Source organism: Lissotriton vulgaris, chromosome 2_1 (genome assembly GCF_964263255.1).
Source record: "Lissotriton vulgaris chromosome 2_1, aLisVul1.2, whole genome shotgun sequence".
Lineage (NCBI taxonomy): Eukaryota > Metazoa > Chordata > Amphibia > Caudata > Salamandridae > Lissotriton > Lissotriton vulgaris.
The window spans coordinates 1,986,584,476-1,986,598,786 of NC_141687.1; the positions used below are offsets into that span (position 1 = coordinate 1,986,584,476).

General features: G+C 50.3%; 1 protein-coding gene across 6 annotated transcripts in view; it reads left to right on the top strand.

Annotated features, from left to right (window-relative positions):
• The window catches only part of TP53BP1 (tumor protein p53 binding protein 1), a 1,075,988-nt gene that overhangs the window by 448,280 nt on the left and 613,397 nt on the right, over positions 1-14,311 (top strand). For all 6 annotated transcript variants that reach the window (XM_086958203.1, XM_086958207.1, XM_086958208.1 and 3 more), the window contains exon 13: positions 13,907-14,026. In XM_086958203.1, coding sequence (XP_086814329.1) covers positions 13,907-14,026 — 120 coding nt within the window. The remainder of the gene's footprint in view (positions 1-13,906; positions 14,027-14,311) is intronic.

Sequence of the window (14,311 nt, forward strand, 5' to 3'; positions counted from 1 at the left end):
CTAGATCGAGATAGAGAGAGAGAGAGAGAAGCAAAGAAACGTACATACTGCAAATCACTGCGTAGTCACTGCATAGTGACGTTGTTAATAATGTTTTTTCTAAGTATTCTAATTATTATTGCCAGCATTCTGCTACCTATATATTGGCCTATTTTCAGGCGTGAACAATCTGCTTACAATGTCTCTGCTGAACACACTTTTAGTGAACTTCCTGCACATGAACTCTCTTACAGACTTGCTCTGCGCAACAATACATTCATTAGTATGTTACACCACTCCCATCAGACAAATAATGCTACTGACTGTTGGATATGTGGCCGACTCCCTCCCTACCAGAATTACAAGGGAGCTCTGCCCCTCTTTCCGTACCCGTTCACTCACAATGGCTCCTGTGGAGCATGGTTCAAAATAATTAATTCCTTAGATCCTGATATTGCTGTTTTCGATGGGGGCTGGGTTTGGGGAAACTTGAACTTAGTCCTGCTCAACGTCTGTTACCCTGATAAAGAGGGACTTCCCACTCGAATAGGAACTGATCTAGAAAATGAAGTATATGGATTAGGTAATTACACAATTAGCCTTATGATCCTTACTGTTGAATCCGAAGCTGCTCCAGTTCTGCCCCATATGTTAGTATTACCAGTCACAGGTGAATTATGTGTTAGCAAGAAAGGTTCAGTACACGTAGGACATAGTAAATGCACTACTGTGGTCGAGTTCAGTGACCATGGTAAATCGTCCTTTAAAGCTACCAGTCATTCCTACTTTGTTTGTGGTCATACCGCATACCTTCGTCTACCTCCAGATTGGGATGGTACCTGTTACATTGCATTCCTTCTGCCACCTGTTTTTCTAGCTCCCCCTGATTACCATAGAAATACGAATCTAGCACCGAATAGACCCAAAAGAGATATTCCCCTTGTCGACTACACAGAAACGGCATGGGAACAGTACACTGATTTTAATAAAGGATTCTTTTTCTTCCTAGGACCTGTCCAAAACAGTAAATTGATACGCAGATTAACTAGAACACTTGAAGCAGTAGTACATGAAACTGCCTCCGCCTTAGGTAACTTAACAGAGGAGCAATCTGCTATGCGGGTTGTTGTCCTTCAAAATCGTCTTGTAATTGACGTCATCTTGGCAGATAGAGGTGGAGCCTGTAAGGTCATCGGGTCAAGTTGCTGTGTTTTCATTCCACAAAATGCACCATCTGTCTATCAAGCTATTACCCGTCTGCATAAAATTGCAAATCAGATACATCAGAATCCAGGCACCTGGACTTGGTCCGGTTGGTTCTGGACTACGTTAACAGCTTGGGGATGGAAGATCTTATCCTTCCTAGGCATTGGCCTTGTTATAGTATTCAGCTGCTGCCTGTGCCTGCAGTGTGGGCCAGCGATTTGTGGACTGTGTGCCACATCGTGCATTGAACATTCCAGTTGTCTCTCAAACAGTCAAAGAAAGAAAGATGAACATATAATGTTACAAGAACAGACTGATCGATTTATGAGGATCGATATATCATGAAGGGTCCGTAGGGAACAAGGAGGGAATGAGGTAATATAAATTTTATGGTCAAGTTGTGTTCCCTAGCGAGTACCCCACCGACTCCATGTACGAGTTAAAGTGCATGTAACTTCCCTCCTGTGTCAGCTATGAAGACGCAAATATATTTGCGTCCACCGTCAACTTGTCCTCTTTCAGACCCACCATGAATGGGTTGGATGGTCCGTTCCTAAGTATGCTATGCCAACGTCTTTTTGTAGTGTACTCCTACGTTTTTCAGCCCTGGCTGAAGTAGGCCCTGAATCTCAGCCACCGAACCTCTTTTCTGGCTTCTGACTCTAAGAAATCTCTGCCCAGGCAGCCCCCGTATCCGTGAACTCTGACTTACTTCTAGCGCGGCCCTCCGTGCTCAGCTCAGCCTGCTGCCTGCCAAGATTGACTATAACCTTCGAGTTATCTGTTTCCCTCCCCGAAAATACATTCCAGCCTGCTAGCTTCAGTAAACATCCTTCCTCAGCTACAGGGCTAAAGGGCCGACCTGTCTCTGTGCAAGTAATTCATAGCTCCGTTGCCATGCTTTCATGGAAGGCCCCTTGCCCCACGCTTCTCATACAGACACCCAGGCGCTTATACACGCACTCACAGCAAGTATAGAATAGCTTCTGCTCTAGAGACCTTTCTGCCCAGATAGCTTAGTTCCCAAACATCAGATATCAGATATGATAGAAGCACAAGTTGATCTGACATGCCAGACTTCTGTCTCTTTCCGTCAGTGTAAATGTCAAGTCCCCTGCACCCCTCCAGTTACACGTCATGCAGCTGCGCGCGCATCCAAGCTTCCGATTTCTGCTGACATTGCCACATATTCTGTTAGTGCCACCCCTTTGTGACACCTATCAGTGACGTTTCCAGAACACACCTCTAGTTCACGCCTCTTGATTACGTACATGTACCACGTGTAATATTGTTATCTTGTCTTCTCTCAGCTGTTACGCCTCTTGCACTGTTACTTATGGAATGAAATAAGTATATAAGCTATGTACTGTTAATAAAATGCAGCGCTCTATCCCTTCTGACACCCTGTGTGGTGGTCAGAACATGATATCCTGATTCCTTTATGAGGAATAAAACCCTTAGAAACTCTTACACCACGGACTCTGTTTTCCTTCATTCTGATTGAGTTATTATTGATTAAGTACTTACCTGCATAGAAATTAAGAGAGTAAATTAATTATTTACGTCACTACGGTGGCCCTTAAGACCAACCTCCTTACGGAGGTTCTCCAGACGGCGTCTACGTTGTCAGAGCTGCTGCTCCCTTTCAATGAGGCTCTCACCGAAGTCCTCTTGGGCACTTGGTTGCGACCGGCCTCTGGGGCACCAGTGGATAAAAACGACTAGGCGTCACCGCCCGGCGCCTGGTGATCCTGCCTTCTTGACCACTCACCCCACGCCTGAGAGCCTGGTCATTCAGGCCTCGACATTGCAGAGTGCCTTTCCCACGGCTCTGCCGGATAAGGACTCTAAAAGGCTAGACCAATTTGGCAAGAGGTTGTTCTCCTCAGCTAGCTTGAGGTTGTGGTCCGTTGACACCGCCTGCTTATTGGGCCGGTACTCCCATGCAGTGTGAGATTCGGTAGGCGAGGTCTTGCCTCATTGTTCTGAGGAGGTCCAGGCTGTCATTTTCCAAGCGATTGCAGAAGGCAAGGATGCCATCAGGTGTAGTTTGGACACCGCTGATTCGTTGGGCAAGGCAATTTTAACAACTATGGCTCCCTGTGCCCTGATCACAGTTTCGATTGTGCCTCGTTTCTGCCCTTTTACCCCTTTCCCGGTTTTCTTCTGTGCCCCTGTGCCCCTAATTACTGTGCCGTTTGTGCCTCGCTCTTCCTCTGCCCCCTCCCCGCCTCCCTCCGTACCAGCCTTCTCCCGCCGCTGCGTCCCTGCGGCCCTGCCCCCCGCTGTCCCCATTCGCCTCCCACCTCCCAGCTGCTCCTCCCTCCCACAGCCCCTCATATGGAGGCCATGCAGTGAGCGCGCAGCGAGCGCTCCGCTGGCGCGCCTAAGGCAAGCCCGTCTGCGCCCGTCCGCGCCTGGACCACGCCCAGCGCCAGGAACCCTGGCCCCCGTCGGAGCCAAGGACCTCGACTGAGATACGACTCCTCCGCCCTCGACGCACTCAACACCGGACAAACACCCGCCACCTACCGAGCCACCCCGAAGCGAACCCACGGACCCTTCACCTGTCAAGCCTGCAAATATACCTGCCACCGAACCTACAGACCACCCACCGGACCTCGCAACAACAACAACCACCTCAAGTGCATCCTCCTCAACACACGCTCCGTCCACAGGCACGCCGTCGAACTGTGGGACCTCCTGGACACAACAGCACCAGACGTAGCCTTCCTCACGGAAACCTGGATGAACGCCTCCTCGGCCCCCGACATCGCCATAGCCATCCTGGACGGCTACAAGATCACCCGGAAGTACCGCGTCAACCTAACCGGAGGAGGAATCGCCATCGTCTACAGGAACACCATCAATGTCTCAACCTTCATTGAAGACACACTCTTAGTCGCCGAACACCTACACTTCCAGATCCACACCGACCCCAAGACCACCCTTAGAGGAACACTCATCTACAGACCCCCGGGCCCACGCACACAATTCAGCGAAACCATTGCCGACTTAATCAGCCCGCACGCCCTAGCCTCACCAGAATACATCCTCCTTGGGGACCTGAACTTCCACCTGGATAACAACAGCGACAACAACACCACCGCCCTGTTCGACAACCTCGCCAACCTCGGACTCAAACAACTGGTGAACCCCCGTACCCACATCGCTGGCCACACGCTCGACCCCATCTTCTCCGCCAGCAACCACATCTCCTTCAGCCACTCCTCCGGGCTACACTGGACTGACCACAGATGCATCCACTTCACCTTCAGAAAGAATACATCCCACCACCGCACACAACAAATTCTCCGCAGATGCTGGAGCAAAATCACCACAGAACAGCTCCTCGCATCGCTGAGCCAGAACCCACCAACAAACATCGACGAAACAAGCGACGCAGCCCGCAACCTCGCACAGTGGATCACCAAGCTGGAGCAAAATCACCACAGAACAGCTCCTCGCATCGCTGAGCCAGAACCCACCAACAAACATCGACGAAACAAGCGACGCAGCCCGCAACCTCGCACAGTGGATCACCAACTGCGCCGACGACCTCGCACCACTGAAGAACCCCCCAGGCATGAGCGGCAACAGGAAAACCTCTTGGTTCACAGACGCCCTCAAAGAATCAAAGAAGCACTGCCGAACCCTCGAAAAAACCTGGCGACACGAATGAACTACAGACAACATGACAGCCCTCAAGATCGCCACCCGCAAACACCACCAGCTTATCCGCACCACCAAAAGGACATCATTCAAAGAGCAACTAGATAACACCCACAACAGCAAGGAACTCTTCAACATCGTCAAAGAGCTCTGTAACCCCAGGGCGAGCAACAACGACATCACACCGTCACAAGAGCTCTGCAACTCCCTCACCACGTTCTTCCACCGAAAGATCGCAGTCATACACGACCGCTTCGGACCCCAGAATCCACCTCCAGTCCCCACACCAGCAACCCCTCCCACCACCCTCAGCACCTGGACCCCCATCACCACTGAAGACACCACCAATGTCATGAACACCATCCACTCCGGCTCCCCCTCTGACCCATGTCCCCATCACATCTTCAACAAAGCCGACACCATCATCGCACCCCATCTCCGGAACGTCGTAAACATCTCGCTCGCGTCTGCCACCTTCCCCGAGAGCTGGAAGCACGCGGAAATCAACGACCTCCTGAAGAAACCCACAGCGGACCCCAAGGACCTCAAGGACTTCTGCCCCATCTCTCTTCTTCCCTTCCTGGCCAAAGTAATCTTGAAGAACGTCAATAAACAGCTGGCTGCTTTCCTCGAGGCAAAAACCTCACTCGACCCATCCCAGTCCGGATTTCGAGCCAACCACAGCACCGAGACGGCCCTCATCTCAGCCACCGACGACATCAGGACCCTGATGGAGAAGGGAGAAACAACCGTCCTCATCCTCCTAGACCTTTCGGCAGCCTTCGACACCGTCTGCCATCGCGGAGAAGTGTGGCTCAATGATTAGAGCGGCAGACCCTGATGCAGAGGTCTAGCCCGGGACCAGGGTTCAATTCCCTGCCTCGGCGGGTCTTGGGCTCAAAATTCCACGGACCTGATCATTCTCGCCTCGCTGCCTATTCCAATCATGGAGTCCCACTCTGCAACTCTGGGCAATAGCTTGCTTAATCTCCACAACGGCCCCCACAACGCTAAGGATGCCTGGCCTCCACCTTGGGGTGCCCAGGAGTGGACGCCTCACAGGGAAAGCCAGGATGGGTTCCACAGCGGTATTCATACAAACGCCTTGAGACCCTTGCGGGTGAGTAGTGCGCTATACAAGTATCAATTTACATTTACCCTAATAACCCGCCTCTTCAACACTGGGATCCAAGGAAAGGCCCTGGACTGGATCACCTCGTTCCTCGCCGACAGAACCCAGAGAGTCCGCCTCCCTCCCTTCCGCTCAGAAGCCACCAAAATCATCTGCGGCGTACCCCAAGGCTCCTCGCTCAGCCCAACCCTCTTCAATATCTACATGACCCCACCTCGCAGCCATCGCACGCAAACGCAACATCATCTCCTACGCCGACGACACCCAGCTGATATTCTCCCTCACCAAAGACCCAGCCACCGCCAAAACCAACCTACAGGAAGGGATGAAGGACGTGGCAGAATGGATGAAGCTGAACTCAAACAAGACTGAGGTCCTCATCCTCGGACAATCCCCATCCGCCTGGGACGACTCCTGGTGGCCCTCAGCACTGGGCTCCGCGCCGACACCCGCGGACCACGCACGCAACCTGGGATTCATCCTGGACCAAACAAGTCAACGCCGTCTCGTCATCTTGTTTCAACACCCTGCGCATGCTTCGAAAGATCTTCAGGTGGATCCCCACCGAAACCAGGAAAACAGTCACCCAGGCCCTCGTCACCAGCCGACTGGACTACGGAAACGCCCTATACGCAGGAACCACCGCCAAACTCCAGAAATGACTACAACGCCACAGCCACATATCCGGACACTTGAGAAACCTGCACTGGCTCCCCGTCAACAAGAGGATCACATTCAGGCTCCTCACCCACGCACACAAAGAGCTCCACGACATGGGCCCAGAGTACCTCAACAGCCGCCTCTCGTTCTACGCCCCCACCCGCCAGCTCTGCTCAGCCGGCCTCGCCATTGCCATCGTCCCACGGATCCGCAGAAGCACAACGGGAGGAAGATCGCTCTCCTACCTGGCCGCCAAGACATGGAACTCCCTCCCCACACACCTATGGCTGACCCAGGACCACCTCACATTAAGGAGGCACCTCAAGACCTGGCTATTCGAGCAGTGATAGCCCCCCCCCCCCCCCCCACCCCCCTCCAGCACCTTGAGACCCTCACGGGTGAGTAGCGCGCTCTATAAATGTTATTGATTGATTGATTGACATCGGGCAGACCATCACTTTGCCCACCTACTTTCCGCATCCTTCCAGGGAACAGGGGAGGTTCCACCGTCTGGACCCTAACGTGCGCTAGTATTCTATCTGCAGTGTACGTAACAGTTCGGGTGGACTATCAGCTCTTTGTTGGCTACATGGGCGCCAAAGAAAGTCGGGCTGTACGCAAACGGAGGGATTGTGCATCAAAGCATGTCACTCCTTGGCCAAGAAGGAGCCTCCTGTGGGGCTGCGTGGCCATTCCACCAGGGCAACTGCAGCCACAACTGCCTTGTGACGCGGCGTTCCCTTGCAGGACATTTGTCAGGCAGCTACGTGGGGCTCGCTGCGCACGTTTACCAAGCACTACTGCCTTGACAGCCAAGTCCGGAGGGACGGCTTATTTGGCCGTTCTGTGCTCCGAGACTTCTTGGTGTGATCTTGTTCGCAGACCCACCACCGGGGTTGGTATTGCTGGGGTATCTATTTTAAGGTAAGGAATCTATCACTAACGTGTCTCTTTCAGATGCACAAGTTACTACTTGTGTAACAATATATCTGTAAGAGACATTCCCGCCCATCCTCCCTGTTCTGCCAACTGATTAATATGGTTAAGGTCATTCACTTTTAGGGCCCCAGTTTCATGCACCAATGGTCAGTTTCTTGCATGGCTCTGCGTTTTGGCGCAGAAAGTCATGTACAGAACTGACGTCAGCGCGCATGGGTGGCGCCTAAGTAGTCTCTGTGACGTCATCTCGGCGCATACGATGCCAGCGATGGACGCGGAGCCGCACAACACCACCTACTGACGCGCAGGGGTACTGCTAAGCAAAACTTTACAGATCCAGTCTGACCGCCTGGGGATATTCTAAGGTAAGGAATCTGTCACTAACTAATGACTCTTACAGATATATCATTACACAAGTAGTAGCTTGTGTACTAACATGGTATCTATCAAGGGCCAAGTTCGTATCTCCATTGAATTTCCCAGCTGGAATGGAACATGTACATTTACCAACATCAGAACCACCCCAGATAGCTTCCCTAAAACAGCTGACTTGCTGGTGGTATCGTATCTTGACTGCTGATCTCTGACCGCAATTATTTATTTAATTTGCATCGCGCATTTATTTATTTGTTTCATCTGCATCGTGCTCGTGTAGCACGCCATCAGCTGTGCTTTGGCATTCATTGTGTTTGCTGATCTCTGACCGCATTTATTTATTTCATTAGCATCGCACATTTATTTATTTGTTTCATCTGCATCGCGCTCGTGTAGCACGCAATCAGCTGTGCTTTGGCACTCATTGTGTTTACGCATTGTGTTTACAGAGCTACCTCGTTGCGCGACTCTAGGCATAGTACCTCACCAGATTTTGTAGCTCGCTCTGCTGTACTCTGCAGCGCGACACTTGCTGAGGCTCTATTTTCCCCCTCCGTGCTCCCGGTGCCGTGGTGCATCTGCTGCCCCTGCCTTACTCTCCCTTTGACCCTCCATCTTGTTTACCTGCTCCCTGGCCCGCCCCTCCTCCCTGCTACCGCCTCCCAGCTGCTGCCCCTCCCACGCTCCGCCCTCTCCTCTCACCATTTATGTCAGATGTCCGCACGTGCAGCGTCCACGTGCTGCGGCCGCGCGGAAGGTGCGCCAAACGTGAGCCCGTCTACGCCCGTCCGCGCCTGGACCGCGCCCAGCGCCAGACCCCCTGGCCCCCGTAATGCCCAGCCCACTCGCATCACTTACGATGCCACCACCCTCCTAGCCCTTAACCCCGGCCGCTCCCCCAACTGCGTCCAAGCCGCTCCTGGACACACCCATGGACCCTTCTCTTGCAACTCCTGCAAGTTCGACGGCACCAAGAACAACTCCTCATCCACTAACACCAATCAGATATCTGACACCAACTACCTTAAATGCATCCTGCTCAACACCCGCTCGGTCCACAGACACGCCATCGACCTCTGGAATCTACTAGACACCATTTCACCGGACGTCGCCTTCCTAACAGAAACATGGATGAATGCTTCTTCAGCCCCAGACATCACCATTGCCATTCCGGAAGGATACAAGATCATCCGAAAGGACCGCATCAAGCATACAGGAGGAGGCATCGCTATCGTCCATAAGAACTCCATCCGCATCTCAACCAGCTCAGACGTCAACCTTGCCAGTGCCGAACACCTTCACTTCCAGATCCACACCGACCCCAAGACCACACTCAGAGGCACCCTCCTCTACCGGCCTCCAGGACCCCGTGCACAATTCAGTGACGACATCACTGACTTTATCACCCCACAAGCCCTCCCCTCCGAGGACTACATTCTATTGGGAGACTTCAATTTTCACCTGGAAAAGAGCAACGACAGCAGCACCACCACCCTTCTGGACAATCTCACCGACCTCGGACTCAAACAACTTGTCTCTACGCCCACCCACATCGCAGGTCACACGCTCGACCCTATCTTCACCTCCAGCAAACATATCTCATTCAGTCACACCACAACTCTTCACTGGACGGACCACAGCTGCGTTCACTTTACCTACAATAAGACCTCAATCCACAACCATCCTCAACCCACCCTGCGAAGAAACTGGAACAAAATCACCAGCGACCAGATCTCCTCATCGCTTCTACTAAACCCCCCCGCCCACTCCTCAAACCCCGACCAAGCAGCCATCAACCTCACCCAATGGCTATCCAACAGCGCCGACATCCTAGCACCGTTGAAAAAACGCCAAATCAAGCTAGGCAGCAAAAACGCATCCTGGTTCAAGGATGATCTTAAGAAATCGAAGAAACACTGTCGCTCCCTCAAAGACCTGGAAAAAAGATCCTAACACCAGCACCAGGGACGCCTTCAAAAACGCTACCCGCATACACCACCAACTAATCCGGTCTGCCAAGAAAGCCGCATTCAAAGACCGCCTAGATAACAACACCCACAACAGCAAGGAATTATTCAACATCGTCAAAGAATTCACCAACCCCATTGCCAACTCCAACGACATCACCCCCTCCCAATCCCTCTGCGACTCCCTAGCTTCCTTCTTCCACAACAAAATCGCAGACATCCACAACAGCTTTGACAACCGACCCGAAGACCAACCCACCCAATCTTCTGCAGGACCTTCACCCCCCTTGAACATCCTTAACGACTGGAACCCAATCTCCACTGAGGACACCATCCGCCTGATGAACTCCATCCACTCAGGATCCCCAACTGACCCATGCCCTCACCACATCTTCAACAAAGCAGACTCCATCATAGCACCACACCTCCGAGATGTCATCAACTGCTCCCTCAACTCCGCCACCTTCCCGGAAAGCTGGAAACACGCAGAACTCAGCGCCCTTCTGAAAAAACCCACAGCTGGCCCCACCGAACTCAAAAACTACCGCCCCATCTCGCTTCTTCCATTCACGGCCAAAGTCATTGAGAAAGCTGTCAACAACCAGCTCGCCGCCTTCCTCGAAACCAACAAATCCCTCGACTCCTCACAGTCCGGCTTCCGAGCCAAACACAGCACTGAAACCACCCTCATCGCAGCAACAGACGACATTCGAACTCTACTGGACAATGGAGACACAGTCGCCCTCATCCTCCTCGACCTCTCCGCTGCCTTCGACACAGTCTGTCACAGCACCCTTCTACAGCGCCTCAGAGACGCAGGAATCCAAGGAAAAGCACTGGAATGGATTACCTCGTTCCTCACCGGAAGAACACAGAGAGTCCGCCTCCCACCATTCAGGTCAAAGGCCTCTGAAGTCATCTGCGGCGTGCCACAAGGATCGTCACTCAGTCCCACCCTCTTCAACGTATACATGAGCCCCCTTGCGGCCATTGCTCGCCAACACAATCTCAACATCATCTCTTACGCGGATGACACTCAACTGATCCTATCACTCACCAAAGACCCTAACACCGCCAAAACCAACTTACACGAAGGAATGAAAGAAGTAGCCGAGTGGATGAAGCACAGCCGTCTGAAACTGAACTCAGACAAAACAGAAGTCCTCATCTTAGGCACCTCCCCCTCCGCCTGGGATGACTCTTGGTGGCCTGAAGCCCTTGGAAAAGCCCCCATCCCGACGGACCACGCACGGAACCTGGGCGTCATCCTGGACTCCTCACTCTCGATGACCAGACAAGTCAACGCCGTTTCATCATCTTGCTTCAACATTCTTCGCATGCTCAAAAAAACATTTCGCTGGATCCCCACCGAAACTAGGAAAACGGTCACCCACGCACTGGTCACGAGCCGCCTGGACTACGGAAACACACTATACGCCGGGACCACCGCAAAACTTCAGAAAAAACTCCAACGCATCCAGAACGCTTCAGCCAGGCTCATACTAGACATCCCGCGTAAAGAACACATCTCTGGTCACCTGAAAAACCTCCACTGGCTCCCCGTAAATAAGAGGATTACTTTCCGCCTCCTAACCCACGCACACAAAGCACTTTACGAACTTGGGCCCGAATGCCTCAACACACGATTATCCTTCTACACCCCCTCCCGCCAGCTGCGATCCTCCAACCAAGCCCTTGCCACTGTACCTCGCATCAACAAAATCACCATGGGAGGTAGATCCTTCTCCTACCTGGCAGCCAAAACCTGGAACTCACTTCCCACTCAACTTCGCCTTACTCAGAACCACCTAGCATTCAGAAAGCAACTTAAAACTTGGATATTCGACAAGTAATTCCCCACCCTCCCTCCAGCGCCTTGAGACCCTATGGGTATGTAGCGCGCTATATAAATCTCTTGACTTGACTTGACTTGACTTGAATGGGTCTTCCCATATGCTCAGCAGATGAAAAGGAGCCTGACTTTTTATAAGCGGAGGAACCCCTCAAGAACCTCTTGCAAAGCTTCTTTGAATGACAAGTATTGTACCACACAGTTAGATTTCGTCCCCTTTAGATGCATCTCCGATATGAGAAGGCTATCTGGGTCCTGATGCTTGGTGTACAAGGTATGCTGCAGCTGGTATCTCTACCCATCTTTTTGTGAGTAGCCACATGTTTGCCAGCCATGCAAGTGCCAATGGTAAAAACAGAGTGATCAATCAACAATTGTAACTAATAGCCTTCAATATAGTTAAACATGCCCCCACTGTCCCCATACCTCAGAATGTGAAGTATAGGTTGTTTAGGTGTAAATACCTTTGTTGCATAGCACGTAACAGTGCCAGGTGAATCATAGGCTCAATTAAAATAATCACTGCAGCACTCATTCTCCTCCAAACATTACCCAATTAGCAAGCTAATTGTACATAAAGTAAGAAAATGTGGGGGTGTAGACATCTAGCTGATTCCAGTTTCAAGTTTACTATAGAAGTTCCGTGCAACTATGCTACAACCCCATCTCATTTGGGCGGGAGAATGGAGGCGCAAAATGTCTTCCTAGGTTTGATGAATCCCTACATGGTTTAGTGGAGATTATCAACTTTCCACACTTGCACAGGGTGCCCTCCCATAGAGATGGTTCCTTGCCCCTCTTAAGCAAGTACTTTTCAAGACTACAAAGTACAATACTGGAGAATTTTAGTGAGCAACTTATTATGGTTTGCTATTGCGGGTTCAGGATCAGTTCGGATTGATGTGGGTGGACTTTTTTTGTGCAGATTGCAGCCCATCATAACTGAATAAGGTTCCAGCTTAAGACCTGAGTAGATCTTGCCCCACCTCCGAGAAGCCTTGACTGTTTGAGCTTTCTGCTGCACTGTTGCTTTTGTTTAGGCATGGCATCAATAGCTCAGTCTGGACACCGGCTTTTGGCCTGATCAAGACCTCTTTTCTAATATCTTATGCATAGCCTTGCAGTCACATGGCAGCTTCTACCATACAACATTGATTTAAAGCCAGACCTATTGACGTTACCAATGCTTGTTCTTAAAATGTTCTACTTTCTTCCAAATTAATTTGGATTTTTTGATTGTTTTTTCCCCTTGATTTTGCTGTAGTTTTAGTTTTGTTTTCATTGGGAAAACCACAACTATCGGGGTGTGAAGCCTACCTTGTGTTGGTCTAATAGGATCCTTAATTACTGATTTGGTGGGACCCTTCACTCAAATTAATAATCCTGAATATCACAGATCCTCTTTATTTTGCGACTTGTTCAGGGCCATGTTTTACACCACCAACAGGGTGTCATTGTCAGGAAGTGTAATGGCAGGAGCATAGTGCACTCTGAAGGAAATGCCTTCTAAACCTCCCAGAACTTCACTATATGCAATATACTTTGTACTTTGTAGCTCTAACGTCGTCAAAAAAAGTGACACATGTGACAGCAATACAAACTTGTAAATTACACTTAAGCAATATGATTTTATATAACAGATCTCACTTTTAACAAAATACATGGTGCGTAATTTAAGGAGTTGAGACTGCACCTGACTCCTGGAGATTACTCGTATCAACTGAGCTATCTAGCTTGACCGGTAAGAACTGTTGTGAATAACTTTGAAAGTATGCACATGCTTGTTTTATCTTCTGAATGTGTTTTATCAATATCCATTTTGTAACAATAAAGTTACATTGAAGTAACTTGTTTAGTTAGAGTATATTGATAGGGTTTGATTGATGTTTTCATAAGTGGAGCACCCAGGAGGTGAAATTACATAAAGTCATTACAGTGAACATCAAACACCTTGTCATCCACAAAATGTATTTTTATCTGCTACTGATATGAAAAGGGTTCAACCAGTGAGCTCCAGACTTTTGCATGACTTAGCCTTGATATTGCGATGCTTCTTGCTTGTAATTGTGTTGTTCTGGTTAAGTCTTAGCAGATATTATTTAATTTTGTGTCCATCCTTTTCAGAAACCCCATTTAACTTTACTTTGCCCAAAGAAGGGGATATCATGCAGCCATTATCCAGTGTGACGCCGCCTCTTATTGGCCAGCTGAAGCTGGGACCACGACGACACAGCACTCCAATAGGTGGGTTTTTCAAATAACTTCACTACACTCATAATTTTCCAAATCCTTTTGGCTCATCGTGTCTTCTTACAGGTGGTTATCCCATTCATTCTCTAGTTTAAGCTGCCCTTCCTATCATACTTGCACATAAGTACACGTTTCCAGTTCAGTAATAACGTGTTAACCCTAAATCACCCAAAAAATGGACTTTGAATGCACAGAATTGACTCTGCTTGATATCTGAAGCTCTGTCTTACGGAGTTAAAATCACTATAAAAATCTAGATTTTGGTAATCCCAAAAAAAG